This window comes from Centropristis striata, chromosome 8 (assembly GCF_030273125.1).
Source record: "Centropristis striata isolate RG_2023a ecotype Rhode Island chromosome 8, C.striata_1.0, whole genome shotgun sequence".
NCBI lineage: Eukaryota > Metazoa > Chordata > Actinopteri > Perciformes > Serranidae > Centropristis > Centropristis striata.
The window spans coordinates 17014660-17040837 of NC_081524.1; the positions used below are offsets into that span (position 1 = coordinate 17014660).

Genomic DNA, 26178 nt, shown 5'->3' on the forward strand with positions numbered 1-26178 from the left:
CTGTGGAGGAGAGAGAGGAGAACTGAGACCTCAGCTCCTCGATATAGCCTCAGTGATTGAGACTGGATTCAGGTGTGCTTCTCCAGCCTCCTCCAGCCTCTGCAGACTGGAGGAGTGGCCTGACCTGTGGCTCCTCCTACAAAGGAAGACAAATACATGCCACAACACACAGAGGGGGAGGGGGTCATCACACCCCCCACACACACCACACACCACACTTTGAGGTTAAAGGGCATAGTTTGAAATCTCTGAAGAATCTCATCATAGTGTACACCCACTGGCAGTAGCCCCCGTGGCCCTTTCAGAATTTCCCCAAAGGAAATTTTCTAGTTGCTGATTGTTATATGGTAAATGTTTGTTTTCATTGTTGATTCTGTGTACAGCACTTTGGAGACCTTTTTGTTGTGCTATACAAATAAAGTGGATTGGATTGGATTCAGCTCTGAGCCTCATTTCCTCCGAGCTGTAATTTTGTACCTTTCTCTGTGAACTGTTGATAATGAAAGGTGTCCTAAAGTTAGGAGCCAATGATTAAATGAAAAGTCTTCAGAGTTTTTACATGAAGACTGTGAAATTCTCTCTCTCCTCCTCCTCCTCCTCCTCCTCACTGACATTACACCTCCCAGATGATGCAGTGGGGGAGCCTCCAGATTTTAATAGACTTGTAATGTCTTGTGTGAAATCCTCCAAGGGTTTTTAGGTTACAAATTCCATTCTTCTATATTACCTTTAATATCTTTCTTTTTTCATATCTTTCCCCAGCCTACAAGCCCCAAGTTTGGAAAGGCAGATTCCTATGAAAAGCTGGAGAAACTGGGAGAGGGTTCATATGCTACAGTTTATAAGGGAAAGAGCAAGTAAGTAGTGTGTGCATGTCAAATCACGCCTAGTCCAGTCTCTCTTTATAGTTCATAAGAGCCACTCATGCAGGCAGTGAATATTACATTTAATTATTCAGGAACGTTGCTCTAACTGAATTCATTCATTATATGGAGCAGCAATAGCAGTAAGACAGTGCAGTTTTATGTAAATAGTTTGTCTCCTCTCTGTGGAGCTGCAAATCCCACACATGCAATGTCATTTATTTTATTTTAATCACTATTCTGCCCTACAAAGTCTAACTGCAGTCACTACGCAAAGGGTAAAACTGAGAAAAACTGCTTTAAAGTTTTTTTTAACGTTTTTTAACTGGCCAGCCAAATGGGTTATAGGTAGATAAGTGATATGACACTTATTTCTACATGTATTGATGATGTCATTTTTATGCTAAAAAATCATGATGATTTATTTGACCTTTGACCCCCAAAATGTAGTTACTGTATTGCTGTAAACGGTTGTAATAGTAATACAAAAATAGAGTGCAGTAACAACAATGTTGTTGTCTTCTTTCAGCTTTTATATTTTGTTTTCAGTGAAAAAACATTTTCAAATTATTTTTTTAGAAGTGTATTTAAAAGTGTTAAACAACTCTATTCAAAGATTTGTGTATTTTATACGTAATATTAACAAAAAATATTATATTTTATTCTTAATGTAATTTTATTTCACTTTTTTACTTCATCGCTATCTAGATAATAATTCCTGTTTCAAATAAACATATAATTTCTATTATTTTTATGTTTAAATTAGTATATATCCAAAGCATACCGTGGTAAGTGCAATTGCTGCTTGGTTTTGAGTTGGATTTTGTGGTTTTATATAATTATTTCTCCAAAATAAAGCAAAATTGAAATCTAAAACTTTGTCACTAGATAAAACAGACGTCAAGGAGTTCATTTTTAGTTATAACTCAATTAGACTAAAACTGTAGTTACTGCAGTTAAGCTTTGTAGGGCAGAGAAGGTTGGATGTTTTTATTAATTCATTCAAAAGTTATGTTCCACTTTTAATGGTTTGCTGCTTTCCCTCCAGGTTTTGCTAATTAAATAGTAGAAAATGAAAAATGCACACTCTGTAAATTACTCTTATCTTATCAGTAATGATGTTATTTTGCATTGCTCTTCACTACAGCGGCTTTGATTGGTGAGCTTCATTCACTTGTAATCCTGTGGCCTTGTACCAGGTCTCACTCCACTGCTGCTAAATTACATTTCATTGACTTAACAATCTTCGCTGTCCTCCAGCTTCACTGAATTTAATAGATTCTTTTTTCATGGCAGAGGCTTACCATATGATGTCCTCTGTGTTGTTGTCAGGGTGAATGGAAAACTGGTGGCTCTGAAGGTGATTCGTCTGCAAGAGGAGGAAGGGACTCCCTTCACAGCTATTCGAGAAGGTAATAGGTTCAGGGCTGGAATTCTCAGGGTGGCGACTGGGTCCAAGTTTCATGACAAATGTGTTACTTGGAAAGGTGACAAATATCAAAACACAGCAAAAAAAAAAAAGAAAAGAAAAAATGTATATATAACTGAACCCTAAAAATATTTTCTTCATCTAAAAACACATCAACACCTTTATTTATTTATTTACTTATTTATTTATTTTAAATTATGCTTTTATTGTGTATTTGTGCAGCACTTAACAAACTGAAAACCCTGTTTGTTATAAACGTGCTATATAATTATAGTGGACTGGATTGGATTGGATAAAAATGGCACAAACTGATTCTGGAAAATTTTAATTTGCCACATTCCTGTTCACTTATACATTACAGTTTACAACACACACTTTAATGACTATCTAGTAAACAAAAACAAGTTGATAACATGGATGATTTTACAGCAACATCATCAAACTACAAAAAGTGCATGTTGTCCAAACCGGGAGATTTAAAAATGGCGAGCGAAGAAACAGTGACACCAGCGGCACAATATGCATTTAAATATATAAGTATTTTCAGTTTACACTGAAAGTTATCACATAACTTACCAAACGTGTGTTCAAAGTCAAGCAAAACATATACATAAACAAATGCCAGAATATTAAGCAAAAGATAATAAACGTCATCTTGATACATTGCCGGTTAAGTTAATTAATTAAAGTTATTGTTAATTAATTTATATGCGTCAGATGATGATGTACTATGTGCAAAGTATATATAGCTATGTCATTCAGAAAGTGATACATTTCTTTATTGTGTTAACAGACCAAAAGTCCGCTATAATCCGTTATTGTTATTTATAAATAACTGTTATTGTACTGTACTGTAAAATAAAAAATAAAAAATCATAGAACACATCTCTATGGAGAATTATGCGCCGCTGCTTTTATGAAACTAAATAGCGGCCAAACTCATCCAGGATCAGTTAAATATTCAGGTTTAATCCACTTTGTGGCTTTTACTTGCTAAATCGTGGAGATTCAACCTTAAAGCACTTTCTTCCATTTCCACTAATATGTGTCAGAGTGCTGATGCCAAAGACACATCATGGTATGAACTGATTTTGAAAATGCGGCGCTGAATTTAAGCATGATGTCCAATTACGCAATGACGCACAGCTGCACACTCCGAAGGCTGTTCCATTTGTGCGTTACACCAGTGAAAGTAAGGACTCTGGCCTCGTCTCTGGAGGACCTGACTCTGAAGGAAGGATCCTACCAAGGAAGGATCCTTGACTTTGGGATACAGCCCCTCTGACCAGTTCTCCTTTTAAATGCACAACAGAAGCACAGAGCTTGTCCTGGCTTGCTTTGTCCTGTCAGCTGTGCTTGTGAAGCACTTAAAGCTCTTCAGTTTATTGGCTGGACTTTAAGAAGAAACACTCATCTCCACACGCATGACTGGCATTTGAATTTAGATGACAAAATGATTCTGTCTGTTCGATCTGTGTATGATCCAGGCCTGATGGAGAGACTACACACACACACACACACACACACACACACACACACCTCCTCCACTATATACAGATATATTACTTTATTCTGCAGCAGTCTGTAATGCTGCTCACATGTCAGTGCTGGGAGCTTCCTGCTTCTCAGTAATTGCTGAATTAGGTCAATTTCAAAGCAGCGTTCTGATCCTCTCACAGGGAGAGTTTGGACTGTGTGTGTATGTGTTCATGCTTATTAAAACTACACACACTCATGCCCATTACTACAGATGGGGTGGGTATGTGCGAGAGGGGGTTGGATCTTCAAACTGGTGACAGGGTCTTTGAGTTGTCTGACTGTAGCACTAACCTCCTGCTTTCTGCCGGGTCTGATTTCTAACAACCTTTAGGTGTTCATACAGAATGAATGTATTCATGAGCCTTCATCACTCACCAGCTCTGGGAGGATGTCTGCATCAAAGCCCCCCTGTGCCCTTAGAAAAGAACTTTGTGTTTGCCAAATTAATCATAGTGGCAACTGTCTGAAAATCCAATTTCTGCATCATAATAAAACTGCAGTTATTATGCTGCTCTCACATTCTGTCCTAATGAAACAATTCCCTGCATTGCCCATGTGGCCGGATGAGTTTTTCTGTCTTCTGTTTGTTTACCTTCAAATTTGTCACTGTAATTACCAGAGAAAGCTTTGCAGTCTGTTGCTTTGTGCCTATGATGACTTCAGAGTCCTGAACATTGCCACTATGAGTAAAAAGTTCTGGAGTATTTCTTCTTTTTTTTAATACTCTTTTTATTGGTTTTTCAATGTTATAAGCACAAACAAAAACAATTCAGACAACAAAGCACAAAACAAAACAAAAGAAGTCCCACCCCAAACTAACAGTCATGTTAGTACAACAGGAGACAGGTAAACGAAGAGCACATACATAAAATAAATGAAAGGGCAGACAGTCATCACCTTCCGGGGACAAATGAAGGGTTTTAGCTTCTGTAAAAAGGAATGCAATGGTTCCCAGATCCTCCTGAACTTGTCCAATTTGTGATTAAGGTCATGAGTCAACTTCTGAGAGGAATCAGAGCAGAAATCTGAGGTATCCACATGTCGACTGGAGGGATCTGGGGAGTTCACCACAGCAGGATACATTTTTAGCCAAAAACAACAGAGTTATCAACAGAAATTTGGTGTCCGTGACCGAGAAATTGTCTGAAGCATGATTAAGTAGACAGAAAGAAGGAGTCAATAAAGACTGTTTACTAGTGGGCTCTGGATTACAGAGTGACCCCCTTCCAGAAAGTCTGGATGTGGTCACATGACCAAAACAAGTGGATACATGTACCTTTGTGTATATTATATTTATAACAAAAGTTTGAGGTGTTTGGGAACATTCTCTGGAGGCGAACTGATGTGTAATAAGTAGGGCCGGGACTTTAACGCGTTAATTAAGATTAATTAATTACACAAAAATTAACACGTTAAAAAAATTGACGCATTTTAATCGTACTTATTTTTGCACTGGATGAGTTTCAGGCGGACCGATTATACTGGAGCACCAACTAGCGTTAATGAGTTCAGACAACAACAAACCACAGTGAACATGAAGGAAGAAGCTGATGAGACGCTTTGGTTGGCCCCGTGGATGATGGGACATTTAGTTACAAAAAAACAACGGATGGAAGCATTGATAAGAGCATGGTTGTGTTGCTATGCAACAAGGAATTCACATATCACCGCAGCACATCGAGCCTCAAGTATCACCTCAATGCTAAACATTTAGCAGCTAGCGGCTAGTGTGGTAGCTAGCGTGGATTGTGTTTTACTTCAAAAAAGTATTCTAGTTTACAGAAGGTCTACCTACCTATAGGCTACCTGGATTTCTGAAATGTACTATATTTCTAAATATGCTATTGCTACACTTAATGGCAAAAATTGCACTGGTCTGTTGGACTTGAACAAAAATAAACAATATTTTTGTTGCTTAAGCTTATGCATTCAGTCATTATTCAATGGTATACTAAAAATCCATGTGAAAAAAATTATTTCTCACTGTTCTCGGGTCAAATATTTATATGCGATTAAAATGCAATTAATTTCGATTAACTAATTACAAAGCCTCTAATTAATTAGATTAATTATTTTAATCGAGTCCCCGCCCTAGTAATAAGTTCGGTGAAAAAATTTAAAGTTCTGTTCATGTATAGAGATGGAAATACATCTAGGGAAAATTCCGCTGCATATCTTATCCCAGTCTACAGAATTAAATGTCACCAACAGATCATGCTCCCACAACAACCTCAGAGAGTCATAGCCTGAAGAATCACAGTAAAGTAGCGAAGAATAGATCTTGGAAATCAGTCCTTTGGGAGATTTGGCCAGAATTATAGTGTTTTCCAGCTCTGACAGTCTCATGCGGATCACGTCCTCAAGAGAGACCCTATAAAGTGACGAATTTGGAGATACTTATACAAGTCTTTGTGGGGGTTCTGGAGCATTTCTAACAAATCACAATGGTAATGCTGAAATAGAAATATGAAGTACAAGAGCTGGTGCATACACACATTTTGTGTAATATGGCAATATGGCAACATTTAGCATTGAAAATTCAGGAGTTTAATATGTTTTTTACGTTAGATGACCTTTTAAACCAGGGATGGGCAACTGGAGGCCCAGGGGCCACATACGGCCCGCACCCTCACTTGAAGTGGCCCTCAGTACAACTACATGCATTTGAGCATGTGCAGTGTAAAAATGCACAAAATGACTTCTTGCAATTAATGTTGGTCTGCTGTTCTTGCACTGACAAAAATAGAAATCACAGAAGGTGGTAATTTTTTATTTGCATCAAACCTGTTATACATGTATTTGAGCATGACATATGTAAAGTTACTGCACTGTAAACATATTTAAAATTGCAGTTTCATCATATCTGGTTAAGTGCATGGTCCTATATGTGGCCCTGTGGTAGTGTCCATGAAAAATTGTGGCCCCCTCCAGCATTTAAGTTGCCCATCCCTGTTTTAAACAGTACAGGAAGGATCCTTTCAGCCCTCATTTGTTATAAACTGATAGATGAGTTGCTTTCTCCCATTTCATGTCCATTACATCATAAATGTGTTCACAAATGAGTGTGAGAACTCAGAGCTATAATCCACCCTGTGTTTTCTTCCTATGTTTTAATCTTTTCTTAATCCCCTGTATTGAAACCAGACGTTTACATACACTATATAAAAAGACACATGCTTTTGTTCTCACTGTCTGGCATGAAATCAGACAATCACTTTTCCTGTTTTAGGTCCGTTAGGATTACCAAAATTATTTCTATTTGCTAAATGCCAGAATAATGAGAGATGGACATTTTTTATTACTTTCTTCAAAGTCAGAAGTTTACATAAACTAACATTATTATGCCTTGAAACAATTTGGGAAAGCCCAGATGATGCTGTCATGTCTTTGGAAGCTTCTGATAGGTTTATTGACCACATTGAGTTAATTCGAGACACACCTGTGGACGTATTTTAAGGCACACCTGAAACACACTGCTTCTTTGTGTAACATCATGGGATAGTCAAAAGAAATCAACCAAAATATCAGGAAGAGAATTGTGGACTCGCACAAGTCTGGTTCATCCTTGGGTGCAATTTCCAGATGCCTGAAGGTGCCACATTCATCTGTTCAAATAATTATAGCCAAGTATAAACACCATGGGAATGTCCAGCCATCATACCGCTCAGGAAGGAGACGGGCTCTGTGTCCCAGAGATGAAAAGACAGATAACAGTTTTGTCAGACCACAGGACATGTCTCCAAAAATTAAGGTCTTTGTCCCTGTGTGCATTTGCAAACTGCAATCTGTCTTTTTTATGTTTCTTTTGGAGTAATGTCTTCTTCCTGACAGAGTGGCCTTTCAGCCCATGTGGGTACAGTACTCGTTTCACTGTGGATAATGACACACTCTTACCAGCTTCAGACAGCATCTTCACAAGGTCTTTTGCTTTTGTTCTTGGGTTGATATGCACATTTTGGACCAAAGCACGTTCATCTCTGGGACACAGAGCCTGTCTCCTTCCTGAGCGGTATGATGGCTGGACATTCCCATGGTGTTTATACTTGGGTATAATTATTTGAACAGATGAATGTGGCACCTTCAGGCATCTGGAAATTGCACCCAAGGATGAACCAGACTTGTGCAAGTCCACAATTCTCTTCCTGATATCTTGATTGATTTCTTTTGACTTTCCCATGATGTTACACAAAGAAGCAGTGTGTTTCAGGTTTGCCTTAAAATACATCCACAGGTGTGTCTCGAATTAACTCTAATGTTGTCAATCAACCTATCAGAAGCTTCCAAAGACATGACAGCATCATCTGGGCTTTCCCAAATAGTTTCAATGCATAATAATGTTAGTGTATGTAAACTTCTGACTTTGTAAAAGTAATAAAAAATTGTCTAAAAAAATCCTTCTCTCATTATTCTGGCATTTAGCAAATAGAAATAATTTTGGTAATCCTAGCTGACCTAAAACAGGAAAAGTGAGGAAAAAAAGCATATGTGTCTTTTTATATAGTGTATGTAAACTTCTGGTTTCAACTGTATGTGGTGAGGTTTATCAAAGTTCTGGTTTTGCATTTGAACGATGCAGCTAATGAAGGCATAGATTGTAGCAACTCCTGCGGTATCTCAGTATGTGGCTCACATTCACTCTGTTCTGTCTCTGCAGCATCTCTTCTGAAAGGCCTGAAACATGCCAACATTGTGCTCCTCCATGACATCATCCACACGAAGGAAACCCTGACTCTGGTCTTTGAATATGTGGTGAGTCTGCATACTGAGATCATGACTTGGACCGTAGAGACAGTAGAGGTCTGAAAATAGGCTGAGAGACTTTTTTTAGTGTTTGTTCAAAACGAAGGGAGTTCAGCACTCGTGTGTTTTTTAGTTTGATTGTTTGGACCTCAATGTCTGCTTGCTGATTGACTTTGTTGTCTGTTTTAGACTCTTGAAGAATGTTAAGCAGCCTGAACTTTTTCCACTAAAGGATTGGAGCCAGAATCACCAGAGGCTGCTCTGTGTGTGCTCAGTACAGGAAGCCAGGCAGCCATTTTATTGAAAGGTCACTGTTTTAGTTTGTGCGGATAGCGAAGGATTTTCTATTAATGTCCTCATGGCCAATAAGAAAGCTTTCTTCTAGAGCATATTGTTGCCTGCAGTTTACAGATGGTCACAACTGAAATGTACTGGGAATAGAGATGAACTTCGTCAGTACATGGAGCTAATCAAGTTGTATTGAAACTTGAAGGTGTTGTGGGTTTTTTAATCAGTATCAGATATTTTAATCACAATCAGTTCAGTTAAACCTACTTCACTGAGTGTGTAACATAATTTTAATCTGTCAACAAAGTGGTAACTATTCTGCCCTACAAAGTCTAACTGCAGTAAGGGTAAAACTGAGAAAAACCCCATCTTTATGATTACTAAATCAAGGGAATACTCGACAATGATTTAGAGTGTAGATCAACATTGCATATACTTTGCCGTCCACCTCATTTTCACATTGTATCTACACTGTAAAAAAAAAAACATGTTTAATTTACAATTTAAAAAAAAGTGATCCTTCAATAAAGACAGTTGGATTCAGAGTATCAAAGTTTAAGTTGTGCACTATATATGCATTATATAGTGGCAGGTTTCCAAAGTCTAGACACAGATGCTGTTATTCTCAGATGCTGTTATTCGCGCCTGTTGTTGTGGCGTCAAGTACTACATCACATCCTGCTTAGCGTTCTATCCAATCAGCAACCAGGCTTTTTTCAGGGGAGAAAAACGACCCAGCCCCCTGGTGGTTGGTGGACTACTGGTGTAGAAAGTGCTTGATTAGATATGCAGGAGAGCCGCATTTTAAAATGGAAATATCACCGACAATCAGGTTAATTCAATCGTGGCGGCCAAAATCGTGTCCACGATTAGAATTCGATTAATTGTGCAGCCCTAAGTGACATCACAATTGCATCATCCAGTTTTATCTGTAGTCAGTGATATAACGAAGAGCAGCATCAAACTATTAAAGTGCTTCTGTTGTGAAAACCCCATATGAACTTTTCTGTTGAGATGAGTAGATGAAGAGAGTGCTGTCCAAATCCCTGAAAGTCAGAACAATAATTCTGAATTATTGCCCAGGCCCAGGGGCTTTTAACTTCATCAGGACATATTTACCAGTTGATATTACCATATTTTCAGCTCAGCTTCCACATGGTAAACATTATGCTTGTCGAAAAAAAAAGTTTTCAGATCAGCTTTTCGGACAGCAGTAGATAAGAGTGAAACTACTAGGTTCAAATAGCCCAGACCCCCTTTGCATTTGTACATACTGATAACCACTGATGGTCACATTGATATTCAGGTCAAGCTTTGGTCTTAAAATGCTGAGCGAGGCCAAATCTCTCAACCAGAACAAGCTTACTCAGCTTTCCACCATTTCTTAATTTAATGAGACTGAGAACAGTGTGATTCCCCCTTTTGGTAGATATAACACGTGTCAAAGATCAGCTTTTGAAGGAGGTATGGTGAAATGCAAGTGAAGCTCAGCAGGTCATATTTAATAAAGAATGAAATCAGACGTGGGAGGTCAGTTAAACCTTCTCATCAGAATTGTGAGGAATTACGTGTTATTCCATGTATGAGCCTGCGGCTAATAGTTATTTATTTAACTATACAATGTTAGATTCCAAGCTGTGGAAACATGGTAACGCTGGTTTCCTGTTGATCAACTTGTGTTTACAGCTATAGTCACACTGCAAAAAAGGTGTGTCTAAAAACAAGATAAAAACACTAAATCTGAGGGAAAGGATCTTGCTGCATGGACAGATAGACAAGATTTCTTAAATTAAGATTATTGAATCTAGAATTAAGCATGTTGAACACTTAAAATAAGAAATTAACTCTTGAAACAAGGTAAATTAAAGCTGCCAGCAGCGATGAACTGGCCCGAGCAGAGTGCACTGCAGATTATTTTTTCCTTACCAAGATCATTTTTTGAGAAGTGTTACATAATTTAACTTGTTTTAAGGGTTAATTTCTTATTTTAAGTGTTCAACATGCTTATTTCTAGATTTAATCATCTTAATTTAAGAAATCTTGTCATGGTAAATTATCTGTCCATGCAGCAAGACCATTTCCCTCAGATTTAGTGTTTTTATCTTGCTTTTAGACAGTTTTTACAGTGTAGTCTGTGCTGTGTTCCATACAGAAGGGTTCCACAAACATCAGTTTATTGTTCATTTACTGCTAATGGTGATTGACAGGGTGAGGGTAAAATACACTGGGAGAGGGGAAAGGGGATTGTGTGCAACATGTGTGTTCTGAGAGCCAGAAGAAAGTAAGATGGACAGGCATGTCCATGCTGGAGCATCTATCTGAATTATTCAACAGTGTGAGAGCACTGGGAGATTGTTGAGATTGTAAATATCAGTGTAATGTCAGAACCACGGCCTCCTTTATTCTCAATCTGCAAACACCACACAGAGGTGAAAGGCAGGCCAGGCACACAGGAGAAGTGAGCCTTTGGGTCTTTATCTGTATTTCTAACATGCGGAACCCATAAGAACCCAGACCCAGTAGTCCTTAAAGGAAAATTATGTTGGATATACCACAGACCAAGTGGACCACATAGAACACATTTATTATGTTTAAAAAAAAAATACTACCCCTAAATGTCAAAGATTTGTGATGTGACATATATGACACATTGGGCGTTTATGGTATTCATGTTTATGATATTACTTCATTTAAAATAATAAAAAAACTAGACACATTTTCTGCTTATAGAAACACAAATTTGCCTTTTTCTCTGCATCTCCACATATATCAACATTGTGACATTAATAGTGCTGTTTAACACTAAATTATTTTTCAGATTTGTTTTTAAGAAACAAAATAAGAATAAACCAATAATAAATAAAAATAAATAACCATTTGCCTTTTTGTTTGCATCTCCATAACATATATCAAAATTGTGACTTTAATTTGTTCAGGAAATATGGTCAGAACAATTTAAATGCAATGCATGACACCCTATTAATGGATTAGAATTGTTAAATGGGTTTAAACTAGTAACAAAAAATAATAAGCTTTTTGAAATTAGCTACTTTTTCACATTTCTGTTTCCAGTCACAGCTACATTTTGGAGAAGTCACTTCCTGTCACAGTCACATGACCACCACACCAGGGTGTTGAGTATGTGTCACTGAGGGATTTAATGAGTTAATGTGAAGCATACAGCTGAATATGGGAGATTATGGATGATTTAAAGTGTGTGTTACACAGGTGTCACCATGGGTTAAAAACAAAACAAACAGATAAAAGCATGACTAAGTGCAATGATATAACAATCATTATAAAGAACAGAAAAAAAGGAAAGCCTATGTGAAATGTTGATGTCAGTGTCAAGAATAAGAACAAATTCTCCAGGCAATAAAACTTCAATATTTCATGTTTCATGAAAAGGAGTAGGAAGAAGTCAAAACATATTTATTCCTACCCCTGTTGTTATTTATATATGACTTGAAACAGGTGGTTAACACTGTGAAAGGGTCCATATTAATCCAAAACTAACCATTAACCACCAAAAACTAACCACCAAATCACCATTTTTTAAAAAGCCTGACCTGCCGATTCTGATTTTGGCCGATACCGTTTTTTTTTATAACTCACAGCATACACCTTCAATGTTTGAATCTTATTTTATTGAAAAACAATCACACAGCGCTATTTTTCTTTAACAAATAAAGGAAATCACAATTTCTGAGGTAGTAAATAAAATATTGAACTTAAAAATAAATAGCAACAATTTACATGACAAACTAACAAAAGAACTGCAACCATGAATAAAGTGTCCCGAGTTTTTAGTTTCGTTATAGTAAAACAAACATACAGCTAGGGATGGGCATGGTTTTTCGAATATTCGAATAGTCATTAAATCATAACAAATCGAATAGTTCATCATATCTGGAAGAATAAAAAAAGTATTACTGGTGTGTTCCTCATGGCGGCAGCGGAGCATTTGATGATACAGTGTGGCAGCTAGATGCCAAACTGTAGAAGAATAAACATAAACATAGTGATCGTGAATTAACTAGCATAGCTAACTGTGCACAGAGTGTCTGGTGCTTGTTGTAAACAAACAGAGATCGCTAAGTGAACACCTCCTGCATCAGCAGCACATACACACTGTACTGCTACAGAGCTAACTGTAGCTAACTGTAGCTAACTGCCGCTAACTGCGGCTCTTCTTAACAAGCCGCTAGTGAGCAGCAGGCCGGCTTGATAAGATGGTTAGTGGCAGTTAGCTGAAGGAGTCGCTGGATTTGTCTCCAGTCACTTTCTTGAAAACTAGTTGCAAAGGGGGTCTGAAAAGTTGCTAAATTTAGCAACAAAGTTGGGAGCATTGCTTCACCAGTGGGGGGTTATTATCGAAAACGCACTTTCAGACCTTTGCGGAGGTAGATAAGATCTCTAGATAAGATCGGTTTGACGTAAAAGAATCGGCCGATCGCCGATCCCGCAAAATTAAGGAAATCGTTGCACCCCTAGTTTAAATGTAATCAAACTGCGAAAGAAAATCAGTCAACTTAGAAAAAAAAAGGTTTCTCGTAAAACACAAATCCCAGTCTCCTTGTGTTTGACCCATTCATCCACCACAATCTGCCCATATACATACTACTACTCATAGTACTATTACAGCTATGACTAAGTCTTTGCCAGACAACTCTAGCAGAAATCCCTGAAGATTAATTTATACAACTACGCAGGGCAGCTAAACACTGCATGGAAATCATATGAGGCAGAAGATGATATCAGCTCAGTTTTTGAACAAATCACATCACGTCTCAGAAGGTAAACACTACTTAAAAATTACAACATTTTTTTTACATTACAAAAGAAACATATGCAGGCTTCCCTGCGCTGTAAAAAAAAAAAACCCTGTTTTTTTACGGTAAAAAAAACGGCAGCTGTGGTTGCCAGAACTTTACCGTAATAAATACGGTTTCAATACCATGAAAAATAAAATGTTCTCCTATCAGAAGAAATGCTGTTCTGCCATATAATTGACAAGGAAATACTTTATAAATGCTGCATAAATTAAAGATTTTACCATTGAATATTACAGTGTATTTCTATTAGAGATATGGTGTTTAGTACGTTTTACAATGAGAAAAGGTATTTTTTGCTTGTATATATAACACAGTATATTTTTGTTATAAATATGGTGCCAGTGTATTTTACAGTGGAGTAATGTATTAAACATTTTTTTATAAAAAATTTTAAAAAAATTACTGTTTTGGCTGATATATACATTTACGGTGTTTCATTGTTACTGAAACTGAATTAACCCATTTATCATTTTATGGTCTTTTACTGTCATTGTTTAGCAGTTTTTCACCTAAAAATCTACATTTTTTACAGTGTGTCAACAAAGAGCAGAATATTTTTTGCATTCGGAAATATTCCCCACAGATGTCCAATTATGGATGAATGGCTCACATTTGATAGAACTGACATCACACCACTGTATTCTCAGTCTTTAATACTATCTTGTGTTTCTATGTTAATACTGTGCTCATTTGCTTTTACAGCACACAGACCTGTGTCAGTACATGGACAAATATCCTGGAGGTCTCCATCCAGACAATGTGAAGGTCAGTATTTATAATTATGCTGTTCACAAGGAATGTAGTTTAATTAGTTCATTGTCTTAAATGCTAATAAGATGTGGGTGAAGAACAGGAGAGGTTTTGGTAGCAGCAACATATAAAACAACATTTAAAAAACAGGCAGCAGTGTAACTCTGAAACCATGGAGACACTTCTTATTTTCTTCAACTCAAGTGGTTATCCACATGGAGGCCGAACACTCTGTACGGTCACAAGATAAAATTATAGAATTGCAAAATGAAAAAATAGAGTTGGTAGTATTATGACAAATAGTGGGAGTAATCAGGCTAACAACAGCAGCATCCTTTCTTCTTTGCCGCTGTTGTTCTTCCTCCATACACTTTCATTAACAATCATCCTCTCTAAAACTGATATATTCTCTGGTTGATAGTATGAATGACTGTTCCTCTCTTCTATAACGTGACATGACTGAGAAGTGGCTCAGTGATATTTTTCCTTATGAGAGGGTGTTAGTAACATAAATGAAAAGGTGAAGATGATGGAGTGAATGAGGCCTTGTGATGCTGGTGTTGGTGGGGGTGTTTGGATGTTCCCTCATGCAGGAAGGTGACAGTTCAGGCTGTATCTGTTATGTAACAGCTCGTACCTTTAGCCACTGAGGATTTACATAAGTAATATGTGTTTCTCCTGCTGACAGCAGCCTTTTGAGATTCAAATGAATAATTTAGGATTATTCTGAGAGAGCGAGGTGTTGCTTGGCTCCCGCTGACTTCGTTAGTTATTGGTGAGACGCCTGAGTTGTGGTTTCTAATCTGTTGATAGGGCTTATGGCTTTGTTCCTGTGCAGTCATGTATTGGAGGCTGCAATGGAACTACCCAGCATTAATACAATGGCTGTTATAATCCACCACAATGAGAATGTCAACTCTGTTCTTTTGGTATTTAGTAAGGGTATAGTAATATTGGAGCTTTTAGTATTCTCTGCCATTCCTCAAAGTGTGTATTGGGTTGAATTTGAAATGTAATTTAGATATAGTTAACCGTACTAGGCTTTGGTCAAAGGTCGATTACATTGACAATTGAGGATTGTTTAAATATTGGCAGTGCCTATCTAGCTGTCAAAGCTTTGATCTTTTTTTTTGCCAGAAAAAGAGTGCGATGTTGAATTTTTAGGTGTACATATAAACTGTAAAAAAATACCTGTTGTTTTTACGTTAAAAAAACGGCAACTGTGATTGCCAGAACTTTACCGTAATAAATACGGTAGAACTTTTTTTAATATTACGGTAAAAAGATATTGGCACTGTTGATTTCACGTTTAAGATTTCCATTTCAGTCCAATTTTTTACTGTTTAAATAAAATGTTTTTCCATCAAAATTGACAAGAAAATAGTGTATAAATGATGCATAAATTAAAGATTTTACCATTAAATATTACAGTATATTTTTGTTAGAGATTGGTGTTTAGTACATTTAACAGTGAGAAAAAGTATTTTTTATTAAATATAAATGCAAAAATTACAGTGTTGGCTTGTATATATATTACATTAAATACATATTACAGTGTATTTTACAGTGGAGTAACGTATTTTTCAAAAAACACAACTAATACTGTTTTGGCTGATTTATACATTTAGGGTGTTTCGTTGTCACTGAAACTGAATTAACCCATTTATCATTTTACAGTCTTTTACTGTCATGGTTTAGACAACAATATATATAAAATAAGATTTTAGAAGTTTTATATATATATATATATATATATATATATATATATATATATGTGTGTGTGTGTGTGTGTGTGTGTGTGTGTGTGTGTATATATATTTTCAAATCACATTCATCCTCAGTGAAGAATTTTAAATCAAGTCAAATATGTAGGATCGCTTCACAATGAGACAAAAAACTGCTGAGTGCAAATACATAAAGTGCCTGGAATACATGTGCGAATTAGTTTTAGTCATAGGAATAAAGTTGTGTGAGATGTGAGTTAAAGTTTCTCAATGTTGATTGGTTGCAAATATAATTTATAAAAAGGTAAAATGAGGATCACATCCTTTTTTTAATTTATTTTAATACTTAATATATTAAATCTCTTCTTTTTACTGTCACCATCAATCAAAACCAAGATTGTAGTTTAAGCCAATCCTTACGTTGCTTCAATTTTATATCATGACGTCATGAAGAAGTAGTGTGCTGGTGCTTTCGTGGACTCCAGAGTATTAACTGTGGATCGATATCATGTAGTCTGTGCTAGATAGGTAGTTAGACCTAGCAAGCCAGCGCAACTCATGACCAAAAAAATGATATATACTTTTCATATTTTTTTCATTATTATTGGTCAATTTTAGTCAAATATACAAAATTAGGCCTGATTTAAAGAGAAAACAAGTAATAAAACCTGAATATATTTTTTAATAGTTATAGTGAAATAATAATTTCTTGATGGGAATGCACAGAGTAGGTTATGTCAACTTTGAAATTAATATTATCTATAAAGAATGCAGAGGGGCACATATGCTGAAAATTTCAAGCAATTCTATGAAAGTTAACCTATATTATTCGTATGTTGAAAATGATTTGGGGTCAAAAAGGAGCCCAAGAGTACAGGAGGGTTAAGGGTGTTCCAGTGATCTGATATCAGCATTAATTCAATTCTGATATGAACACAAGCACTGTAAAGAGGGATAATGTCTGGTATTAATGTGCTTTTTAGCTCATTGTGAGGAAGTGCAGTCGCTCAACCATCCCCCTATTCACTTATCAGAAAGCTGGAGGTTATCAGGGCCTCCAGTGGTGCTAGATCAAATGAACATTTAAAGACCCCCACTCGGACTCACACTGATAACGGTCAAGAAGCAGAGAGTCGTGTGTGTCGCTCTTTATGAGTGGGTTCCTGTCGTTTAAAGTGTTAATGTACTGAGGTTTCTGCTTGAACTGGATGATCCAGTGTAAAATCTATTAAATGTGTCTTGTTGTGCAGTACCACTCAGACATGTTGTTCCATGTACTTGACTGCAGTTTGTTTGCAGTGCTGCTGTAATTGTGTATAATAAGTGAGTATGACCTCACTCAGACTGCTGCTGAAGTGCTCTTGTTATTAGATTATATGTAGTCAGCTGAAAGGCTGTGTCTTGATGACATCTCCATAGATCAATGGGAAACTGACACCCACTTACCATGTGCACAAGCCAAATAACAGCTAGCAAATTTGCTCTTACAATTAAATTACAAGGGAAGCTACTGATAGCACATTACTCATCAGTGTCATGTCAATATTAAGGACAGGTCATCACAGCAAGCATCTGACATGCGACCACTCTTGGCTAGTACCAGATCTGCACCTCAACGTAGATAGTTGTGCCTTTACAGCAGACCTGGACATCCGGCCCGTTGGCGGTCCTTGTCCGGCCCGCGTGAAGTTACCCAGAAATTTGAAATCAATATAACCGCAGTGCTTTTATTTTGAAAAAAATAGCAAACATTGGCATTAGCACTAGAGCTAACAAGCACTTTTACTACAGTTAAGACAACAAATATAGCCACTAATATATATGACAGAAGAAAATAAACTTTAACAAACCTTGTGTCCTGTCAGTCAGCCACTATAGAAATCTTTTGATACTTTATATCAACTTTATATGAATTACTGCACTCGTTATTATTTACCATTCATTTTTTCATTTAACCGTTCCACCTGTTATTTCCTGTCACTACCTTTCAAAATAAAAGCACCCGTTTCACACTGGACGGCACCTTTTCAAAATAAAAGCATCACAACATTGTAAAACACCTAGAAAATGTACAAACATGAAAAACAAGCTAAATAATACAAAAACAACAATAGGAACCTTGCTAAATGCCATTTACAGTTGTGTTTAAAATAAATGGAATAGTCATATGGTGATTGGAGTATTTACTATTTTTTACTGCTATATTTGATTTACTCTACATTAACAGTCTTATCATAACATGTATTCCTATCAGTAGCAGCTCAAAACTAGATAATTTACTGTACTTTATAAAGGGATTACATTAATATTAAGCAGAATTTAGTTCAGAGTTTTGGTCCGGCCCCTGCAACCTTCGTGGTATTGGTCATGTGGCCCCTTGGGAAAATTAATTTCCCACCCCTGCTTTACAGCCTTTACAAAACCCACTGGCACTTTATCTGTTTGTGCTGTGTGGGTGGCTGTGGCTCAGTTGGTAGAGCGTTCGTCCAGTAACCGGTTGGTGGTTCGATCCCCGACCATGGCATCTACATGTCGAAGTATCTTTGAGCAAGATACTGAACCCCAAATTGCTGCCGATGCCGCGTTCATCGGTGTGTGAATGAATTCCGTATGAATGTGTGTGTGAATGGGTGAATGAGCGTAGTGTGTAGTGTAAAGCTTTGGATAAAAGCGCTATATAAGTGCACCCCATTTGCTGTGCTCAGTTCTTCCGGTCTTTTAAATGAGATAAAGTATGGCGCCAAGTAAATTTTTTTTTTCAAAACTTTATTTATTGAGTTTGAACACAACAACAGACAGTCATAAAACCCCATCCCTCCCTCTCATAACCAACAGTCCTCTCGGAGGAAAACAAATACTTGAGTTAATAAAAAAATAATAATAATAATAATTAACTAGAAAATTTCCTCTGGGGGAAATTTTAAAAGGGCCACGGGGGCTACTGCCGGTGTGTGTACACTATGATGAGATTCTTCAGAGATTTCAAACAATTAATACTAGTAATGTTATGATACTATTCCTCTTCAAGTATTTATTTATACAGCAACCTATGCCCTTTAACCTCAAAATGTGTGTGTGTGAAACATTTGTATCTGGAGGAGTGTGCGCGCTTACGCGCGCATATGTGTGTGTGTGTGTGTGCGTGCGTGCGTGTATCTTTAACTGTTATTACATTAAATGACCAGTGTGTGTGTGTGCGTGCGTGTATCTTTAACTGTTATTACATTAAATGACCAGTGTGTGTGTGTGTGTGTGTGTGTGCGTGTATCTTTAACTGATATTACATTAAATGACCATTGTGTGTGTGCGTGCGTGTATCTTTAACTGTTATTACATTAAATGACCAGTGTGTGTGTGCGTGCGTGTATCTTTAACTGTTATTACATTAAATGACCAGTGTGTGTGTGTGCGTGTATCTTTAACAGTGATGCCGGTAACGCGTTAATTAGTAACGCGTTACTCTAATATGACCACTTTTTTCAGTAACGAGTAATCTAACGCGTTACTATTTCCAAACCAGTAATCAGATTAAAGTTACTTATCCAAGTCACTGTGTGCGTTACTATTTTTTGTCATTTTCCTTAGTAAAACGATATATTTGCTTTCTTCTTGCGACTCGGGGAGCGACGTCGATCGGCGGTTTTGCAATCTATTTTGCGGGTAAAAATGGGTTTGGGTGGGTGGATAAAAAAATGACACGGAAGAAACGGAAGAAGAACTAGAAAATTCCTAAAGAAATTTTGATTGTGTGCTTGCCTCTGGACCGTCATTCTCGTGGCTCAAATCAACAGTCAAACTGGGACTCTGTCCTGAGTTCACAGACACCTCATACAAGTCTGTAGGACAAACGGTTCACAAGTTAGTAAAAGGGGGCGTGGTCACTCAAAGGGGGCGTGGCTTGAATCAGCAGTTAAAAAGGGACTCTGTCCTGAGTTCACAGACACCTCATACAAGTATCTAGGAGAAACGGTTCATTAGTTATGAAAGGGGGCGTGGCTAATCAAAAGGGGCGGGGTTATCAACCACCAGTTAAACAGGGACTTCATGCCGAGTAATCTGACACCTTATACAAGTTTCTAGGACAAACGGTTCATTAGTTATGAAAGGGGGCGTGGCTAATCAAAAAGGGCGGGAATTTATGAAATATTGTTATGTATAAGTGGTCAGTGATGAACCATCATCATGCTTGGCAAGTTTGAGGAAGATTGGACAATGTATGGTCAAGTTATAAGGTCTCATGTTTTATGAAGTCTGTTTACTTAGAGTAAACTGACAGTTATCAGTTAGAATGTCTGTGTTGGAGGAGGGAGGGGGGAGGGGGGGCTTTGGTAGCTAAGCAACCACGTGGCCAGGTGGAGTCGACCAATAAGAGCAGAGCAATCAACTGAAATTAACTGCTGTTGGAGACAGTTCTGTAGACAGAGGTGGACAAACTTGAAATTCTGGCCTCGAACAGAAAGCATTTTCGGCAAAACCATAATACCTATCATTGATCCGACTTTACTTTGAGCGTCCTGAGTTCTTCCTGAACATCTCCATATGTTTTTTTTTAAGAAAAATGAAAAAATAGCTTTGTTAGAGCGATTTTAAAAAACTGTTAAATTTTTTTTTTGAGAAATCTTCCTTCATTTTTAATATGGGAGCCGATGCGGCAGTTGGTGCATTTTGTTTGAGCATCTGTGCGTCCTGCGCCCAAACTATAACTCTGACAGCTTTACCAGAGGATTTTGAGTGAGAGGACAAATTTTCCTACGTTTCTATGTATAAATTATTTCTGTAGAGTGAAATTTGCGGCCTGGAGCGCAGTTTTCAAATTTATTTTTTGACAATTCTTTCTCTCCCTCTACACTCTGTTTGATGACTTCGCCACTCTAGACTCTCCATAGGGTTACATTGGGGGGATTTTTTGACGTGTTTTTGCCCAATAATTTGAAAACCGTTTGTCGGAACCTTTATAAAAGTCATAGCACACTGGTCATGGGCGAGCCGGTCGATTTGATACCTTTTTTGTGTATGTGCGACCAAAACTCTGGGAGGAGTAGTCGACGGAAAAACAACACGGAAGAAACGGAAGAATAATAAAAATAGACACGGTGAATAGTAGTTAGTGTGCTTTTGCAAGCAAGCACACAAAACTAGAAAATTTCTAAAGAAATTTTGATTGTGTGCTTGCCTCTGGACCATCATTCTCGTGGCTCAAATCAACAGTCAAACTGGGACTCTGTCCTGAGTTCACAGACACCTCATACAAGTCTGTAGGACAAACGGTTCACAAGTTAGTAAAAGGGGGCGTGGTCACTCAAAGGGGGCGTGGCTTGAATCAGCAGTTAAACAGGGACTGTGTCCTGAGTTCACAGGCACCTCATACAAGTATCTAGGAGAAACGGTTCATTAGTTATGAAAGGGGGCGTGGCTAATCAAAAAGGGCGGGAATTTATGAAACATTGTTATGTATAAGTGGTCAGTGATGAACCATCATTATGCTTGGCAAGATTGAGGAAGATTGGACAATGTATGGTCAAGTTATTAGGTCTGTTTACTTAGAGTAAACTGACAGTTATCAGTTAGATTGTCTGTGTTGGAGGAGGGAGGGGGGGGGGCTTTGGTAGCTAAGCAACCACGTGGCCAGGTGGAGTCGACCAATAACAGCAGAGCAATCAACTGAAATTAACTGCTGTTGGAGAAAGTTCCGCAGACAGAGGTGGACAAACTGAAAATTCTGGCCTTGAACAGAAAGCATTTTTGACAAAACCATAATACCTATCATTGATCCGACTTCACTTTGAGCGTCCTGAGTTCTTCCTCAACGTCTACATATTTTTTTTTTTAAGAAAAATGAAAAAATAGCTTTGTTAGAGCAAATTCAAAAAACTCTTACATCTCCTTTTTTGAGATATCATCCTGCGTTTTTAATATGGGAGCCAATGAGGCTGTTTTTGGGTTTTGGTGGTGCATCTCTGCATCTCACGCCTAAACTATAACTCTGACAGCTTTACCAGAGGATTGTGAGTGAGAGGACAAATTTTCCTACGTTTCTATGTATAAATTATTTCTGTAGAGTGAAATTTGCGGCCTGGAGCGCAGTTTTCAAATTTATTTTTGGACAATTCGTTCTCTCCCTCTACACTCTGTTTGGTGACATCACCACTCTGGACTCTCCATAGGGTTACATTGGGGGGATTTTTTGACGTGTTTTTGCCCAATAATTTGAAAACCGTTTGTCGAAACCCTTATAAAAGTCATAGCACCCTTGTCATGGGTGAGCCGGTCGATTTGATACCTTTTTTGTGTATGTGTGGCCAAAACTCTGGGAGGAGTAGTCGACCGAAAAATGACACGGAAGAAACGGAAGAAGAACTAGAAAATTTCTAAAGAAATTTTGATTGTGTGCTTGCCTCTGGACCATCATTCTTGTGGCTCAAATCAACAGTCAAACAGTGACTCTGTCCTGAGTTCACAGATACCTCATACAAGTCTGTAGGACAAACGGTTCACAAGTTAGTAAAAGGGGGCGTGGTCACTCAAAGGGGGCGTGGCTTGAATCAGCAGTTAAACAGGGACTCTGTACTGAGTTCACAGACACCTCATACAAGTCTCTAGGACAAACGGTTCATTAGTTATGAAAGGGGGCGTGGCTAATCAAAAAGGGCGGGAATTTATGAAACATTATTATGTATAAGTGGTCAGTGATGAACCATCATCATGCTTGGCAAGTTTGAGGAAGATTGGACAATGTATGGTCAAGTTATAAGGTCTCATGTTTTATGAAGTCTGTTCACTTAGAGTAAACTGACAGTTATCAGTTAGAATGTCTGTGTTGGAGGAGGGAGGGGGGAGGGGGGAGGCTTTGGTAGCTAAGCAACCAGGTGGCCAGGTGGAGTCGACCAATAAGAGCAGAGCAATCAACTGAAATTAGCTGACAGTTCCTTCACAGTGAGCAGACAGAGGTCGACAAACTGAAAATTCTGGCCTCGAACAGAAAGCATTTTTGGCAAAACCATAATAGCTATCATTGATCCGACTTCACTTTGAGCGTCCTGAGTTCTTCCTGAACGTCTACATATATTTTTTTTAAAGAAAGATGAAAAAATAGCTTTGTTAGAGCGATTTTAAAAAACTGTAAAAAAAATTTTGGGGAGAAATCTTCCTGCATTTTTAATATGGGAGCCAATGAGGCAGTTGGTGCGTTTTGTTTGTGCATCTGTGCGTCCTGCGCCAAAACTATAACTCTGACAGCTTTACCAGAGGATTGTGAGTGAGAGGACAAATTTTCCTACGTTTCTATGTATAAATTATTTCTGTAGAGTGAAATTTGCGGCCTGGAGCGCAGTTTTCAAATTTATTTTTTGACAATTCGTTCTCTCCCTCTACACTCTGTTTGATTACATCCCCACTCTAGACTCTCCATAGGGTTACATTGGGGGGATTTTTTGACGTGTTTTTTCCCAATAATTTGAAAACCGTTTGTCGGAACCCTTATAAAAGTCATAGCACACTTGTCATGGGCGAGCCGGTCGGTTTGATACCTTTTTTGTGTATGTGCGAGCAAAACTCTGGGAGGAGTAGTCGACCGAAAAAACACCACGGAAGAAACGGAAGAATAACTAGAAAATTTCTAAAGAAATTTTGATTGTGTGCTTGCCTCTGGACCGTCATCCTCGTGGCTCAAATGAACAGTTAAACAGGGACTCTGTCCTGAGTTCACAGACACCTCATACAAGTCTCTAGGACAAACGGTTCATTGGTTATGAAAGGGGGCGTGGCTAATCAAAAGGGCGGGAATATATGAAATATTGTTATGTAGAAATGGTCAGTGATGAACCATCATCATGCATAACAAGTTTGAGGCACATTGGACAATGTATGGTCAAGTTATAAGGTCTCAAAAATGCCATGTCTGTGACAGTTAGAGTTAACTGTTTTCAGTTAAAATGTCTGTGTTGGAGGAGGGGGGGGGGGAGTGGGGGGCTGGGGGAGGCTTTGGTAGCTAAGCAACCCGGTGGCCAGGTGGGGTCGACCAATCAGAGCAGAGCAATCAACGGAATGTTCCGGAAGAGTGGCCAGAGGTGGAAAAACTGAAATTCCTGGCCTCGAACAGAAAGCATTTTTGACAAAACCATAATACCTATCATTGATCCGACTTCACTTTGAGCGTCCTGAGTTCTTCCTGAACATCTACATATGTTTTTTTTAAAGAAAGATGAAAAAATAGCTTTGTTAGAGCGATTTAAAAAAACTGTTAAATTTTTTTGGGGAGAAATCTTCCTGCATTTTTAATATGGGAGCCAATGAGGCAGTTGATGTGTTTTGTTTGTGCATCTGTGCGTCCTGCGCCCAAACTATAACTCTGACAGCTTTACCAGAGGATTGTGAGTGAGAGGACAAATTTTCCTACGTTTCTATGTATAAATTATTTCTGTAGAGTGAAATTTGTGGCCTGGAGCGCAGTTTTCAAATTTATTTTTTGACAAATCGTTCTCTCCCTCTACACTCTGTTTGATTACATCACCACTCTAGACTCTCCATAGGGTTACATTGGGGGGATTTTTTGACGTGTTTTTGCCCAATAATTTGAAAACCGTTTGTCGAAACCCTTATAAAAGTCATAGCACACTTGTCATGGGCAAGCCGGTCGATTTGATACCTTTTTTGTGTATGTGTGACCAAAGCTCTGGGAGGAGTAGTCGACCGAAAAATGACACGGAAGAAACGGAAGAATAAAAATTATAAAAACTAGAAACAAAATTCCAGGGAAATTTTGGAGTGCCACGGGACTACTGACGGATGATTCTCGTGGTTTAAATCAGCAGTTAAACAGGGACTCTGTCCTGAGTTCACAGACACCTCATATAAGTCTGTAGGACAAATGGTTCACTAGTTAGTAAAAAGGGGCGTGGCTACTCAAAGGGGGCGTGGCTTCAATCACCAGTCAAACAGGGACTCTGTCCTGAGTCCACAGACACCTCATACAAGTCTGTAGGACAAACGGTTCACTAGTTCGTAAAAAGGGGCGTGGCTACTCAAAGGGGGCGTGGCTTCAATCACCAGTCAAACAGGGACTCTGTCCTGAGTCCACAGACACCTCATACAAGTCTGTAGGACAAACGGTTCACTAGTTAGTAAAAAGGGGCGTGGCTACTCAAAGGGGGCGTGGCTTCAATCACCAGTCAAACAGGGACTCTGTCCTGAGTCCACAGACACCTCATACAAGTCTGTAGGACAAACGGTTCACTAGTTCGTAAAAAGGGGCGTGGCTACTCAAAGGGGGCGTGGCTTCAATCACCAGTCAAACAGGGACTCTGTCCTGAGTCCACAGACACCTCATACAAGTCTGTAGGACAAACGGTTCACTAGTTAGTAAAAGGGGCGTGGCTTATCAAAAGGGGCGGGGTTATCAATCAACAGTTAGACAGGGACGCCATGCTGAGTAATCTGACACCTCATACAAATTTCTAGGACAAACGGTTCATTAGTTAAGAAAGGGGGCGTGGCTAATCAAAAAGGGCGGGAATTTATGAAATATTGTTATGTAGACAATCAGTGATGAGCCATCATCATGTATGACAAGTTTGAGGCAGATTGGACAATGTATGGTCAAGTTAAAAGAGTTAACTGTTTTCAGTTAAAATGTCTGTGTTGGAGGAGGGGAGAGGGAGGGGGGGGGAGCTTTGGTAGCTAAGCAACCACGTGGCCAGGTGGAGTCGACCAATCAGAGCAGAGCAATCAACAGAAACTAACTGTCACTGACAATGCTTTGCTAAAGTGAGCAGCCAGAGGTGGACAAACTGAAAATTCTGGCCTCGAACAGAAAGCATTTTTGGCAAAACCATAACACCTATCACTAATCTGACTTCACTTTGAGCGTCCTGAGTTCTTCCTGAACGTCTACATGTATTTTTTTTTAAGAAAAATGAAAAAATAGCTTTGTTAGAGCGATTTAAAAAAACTCTTACATCTGATTTTTTCAAAAATCCTCACGTGTTTTTAATATGGGACTCAATGGGGCAGTT

General features: G+C 38.3%; 1 protein-coding gene across 2 annotated transcripts in view; it reads left to right on the top strand.

Moving 5' to 3' along the window:
- cdk14 (cyclin dependent kinase 14) overlaps positions 1 to 26178 on the top strand; it is a 296637-nt gene that overhangs the window by 88115 nt on the left and 182344 nt on the right. For both annotated transcript variants that reach the window (XM_059338824.1, XM_059338825.1), the window contains 4 exons: positions 763 to 857; positions 2196 to 2275; positions 8486 to 8580; positions 14397 to 14459. In XM_059338824.1, the coding sequence (XP_059194807.1) occupies positions 763 to 857; positions 2196 to 2275; positions 8486 to 8580; positions 14397 to 14459 (333 nt within the window). The remainder of the gene's footprint in view (positions 1 to 762; positions 858 to 2195; positions 2276 to 8485; positions 8581 to 14396; positions 14460 to 26178) is intronic.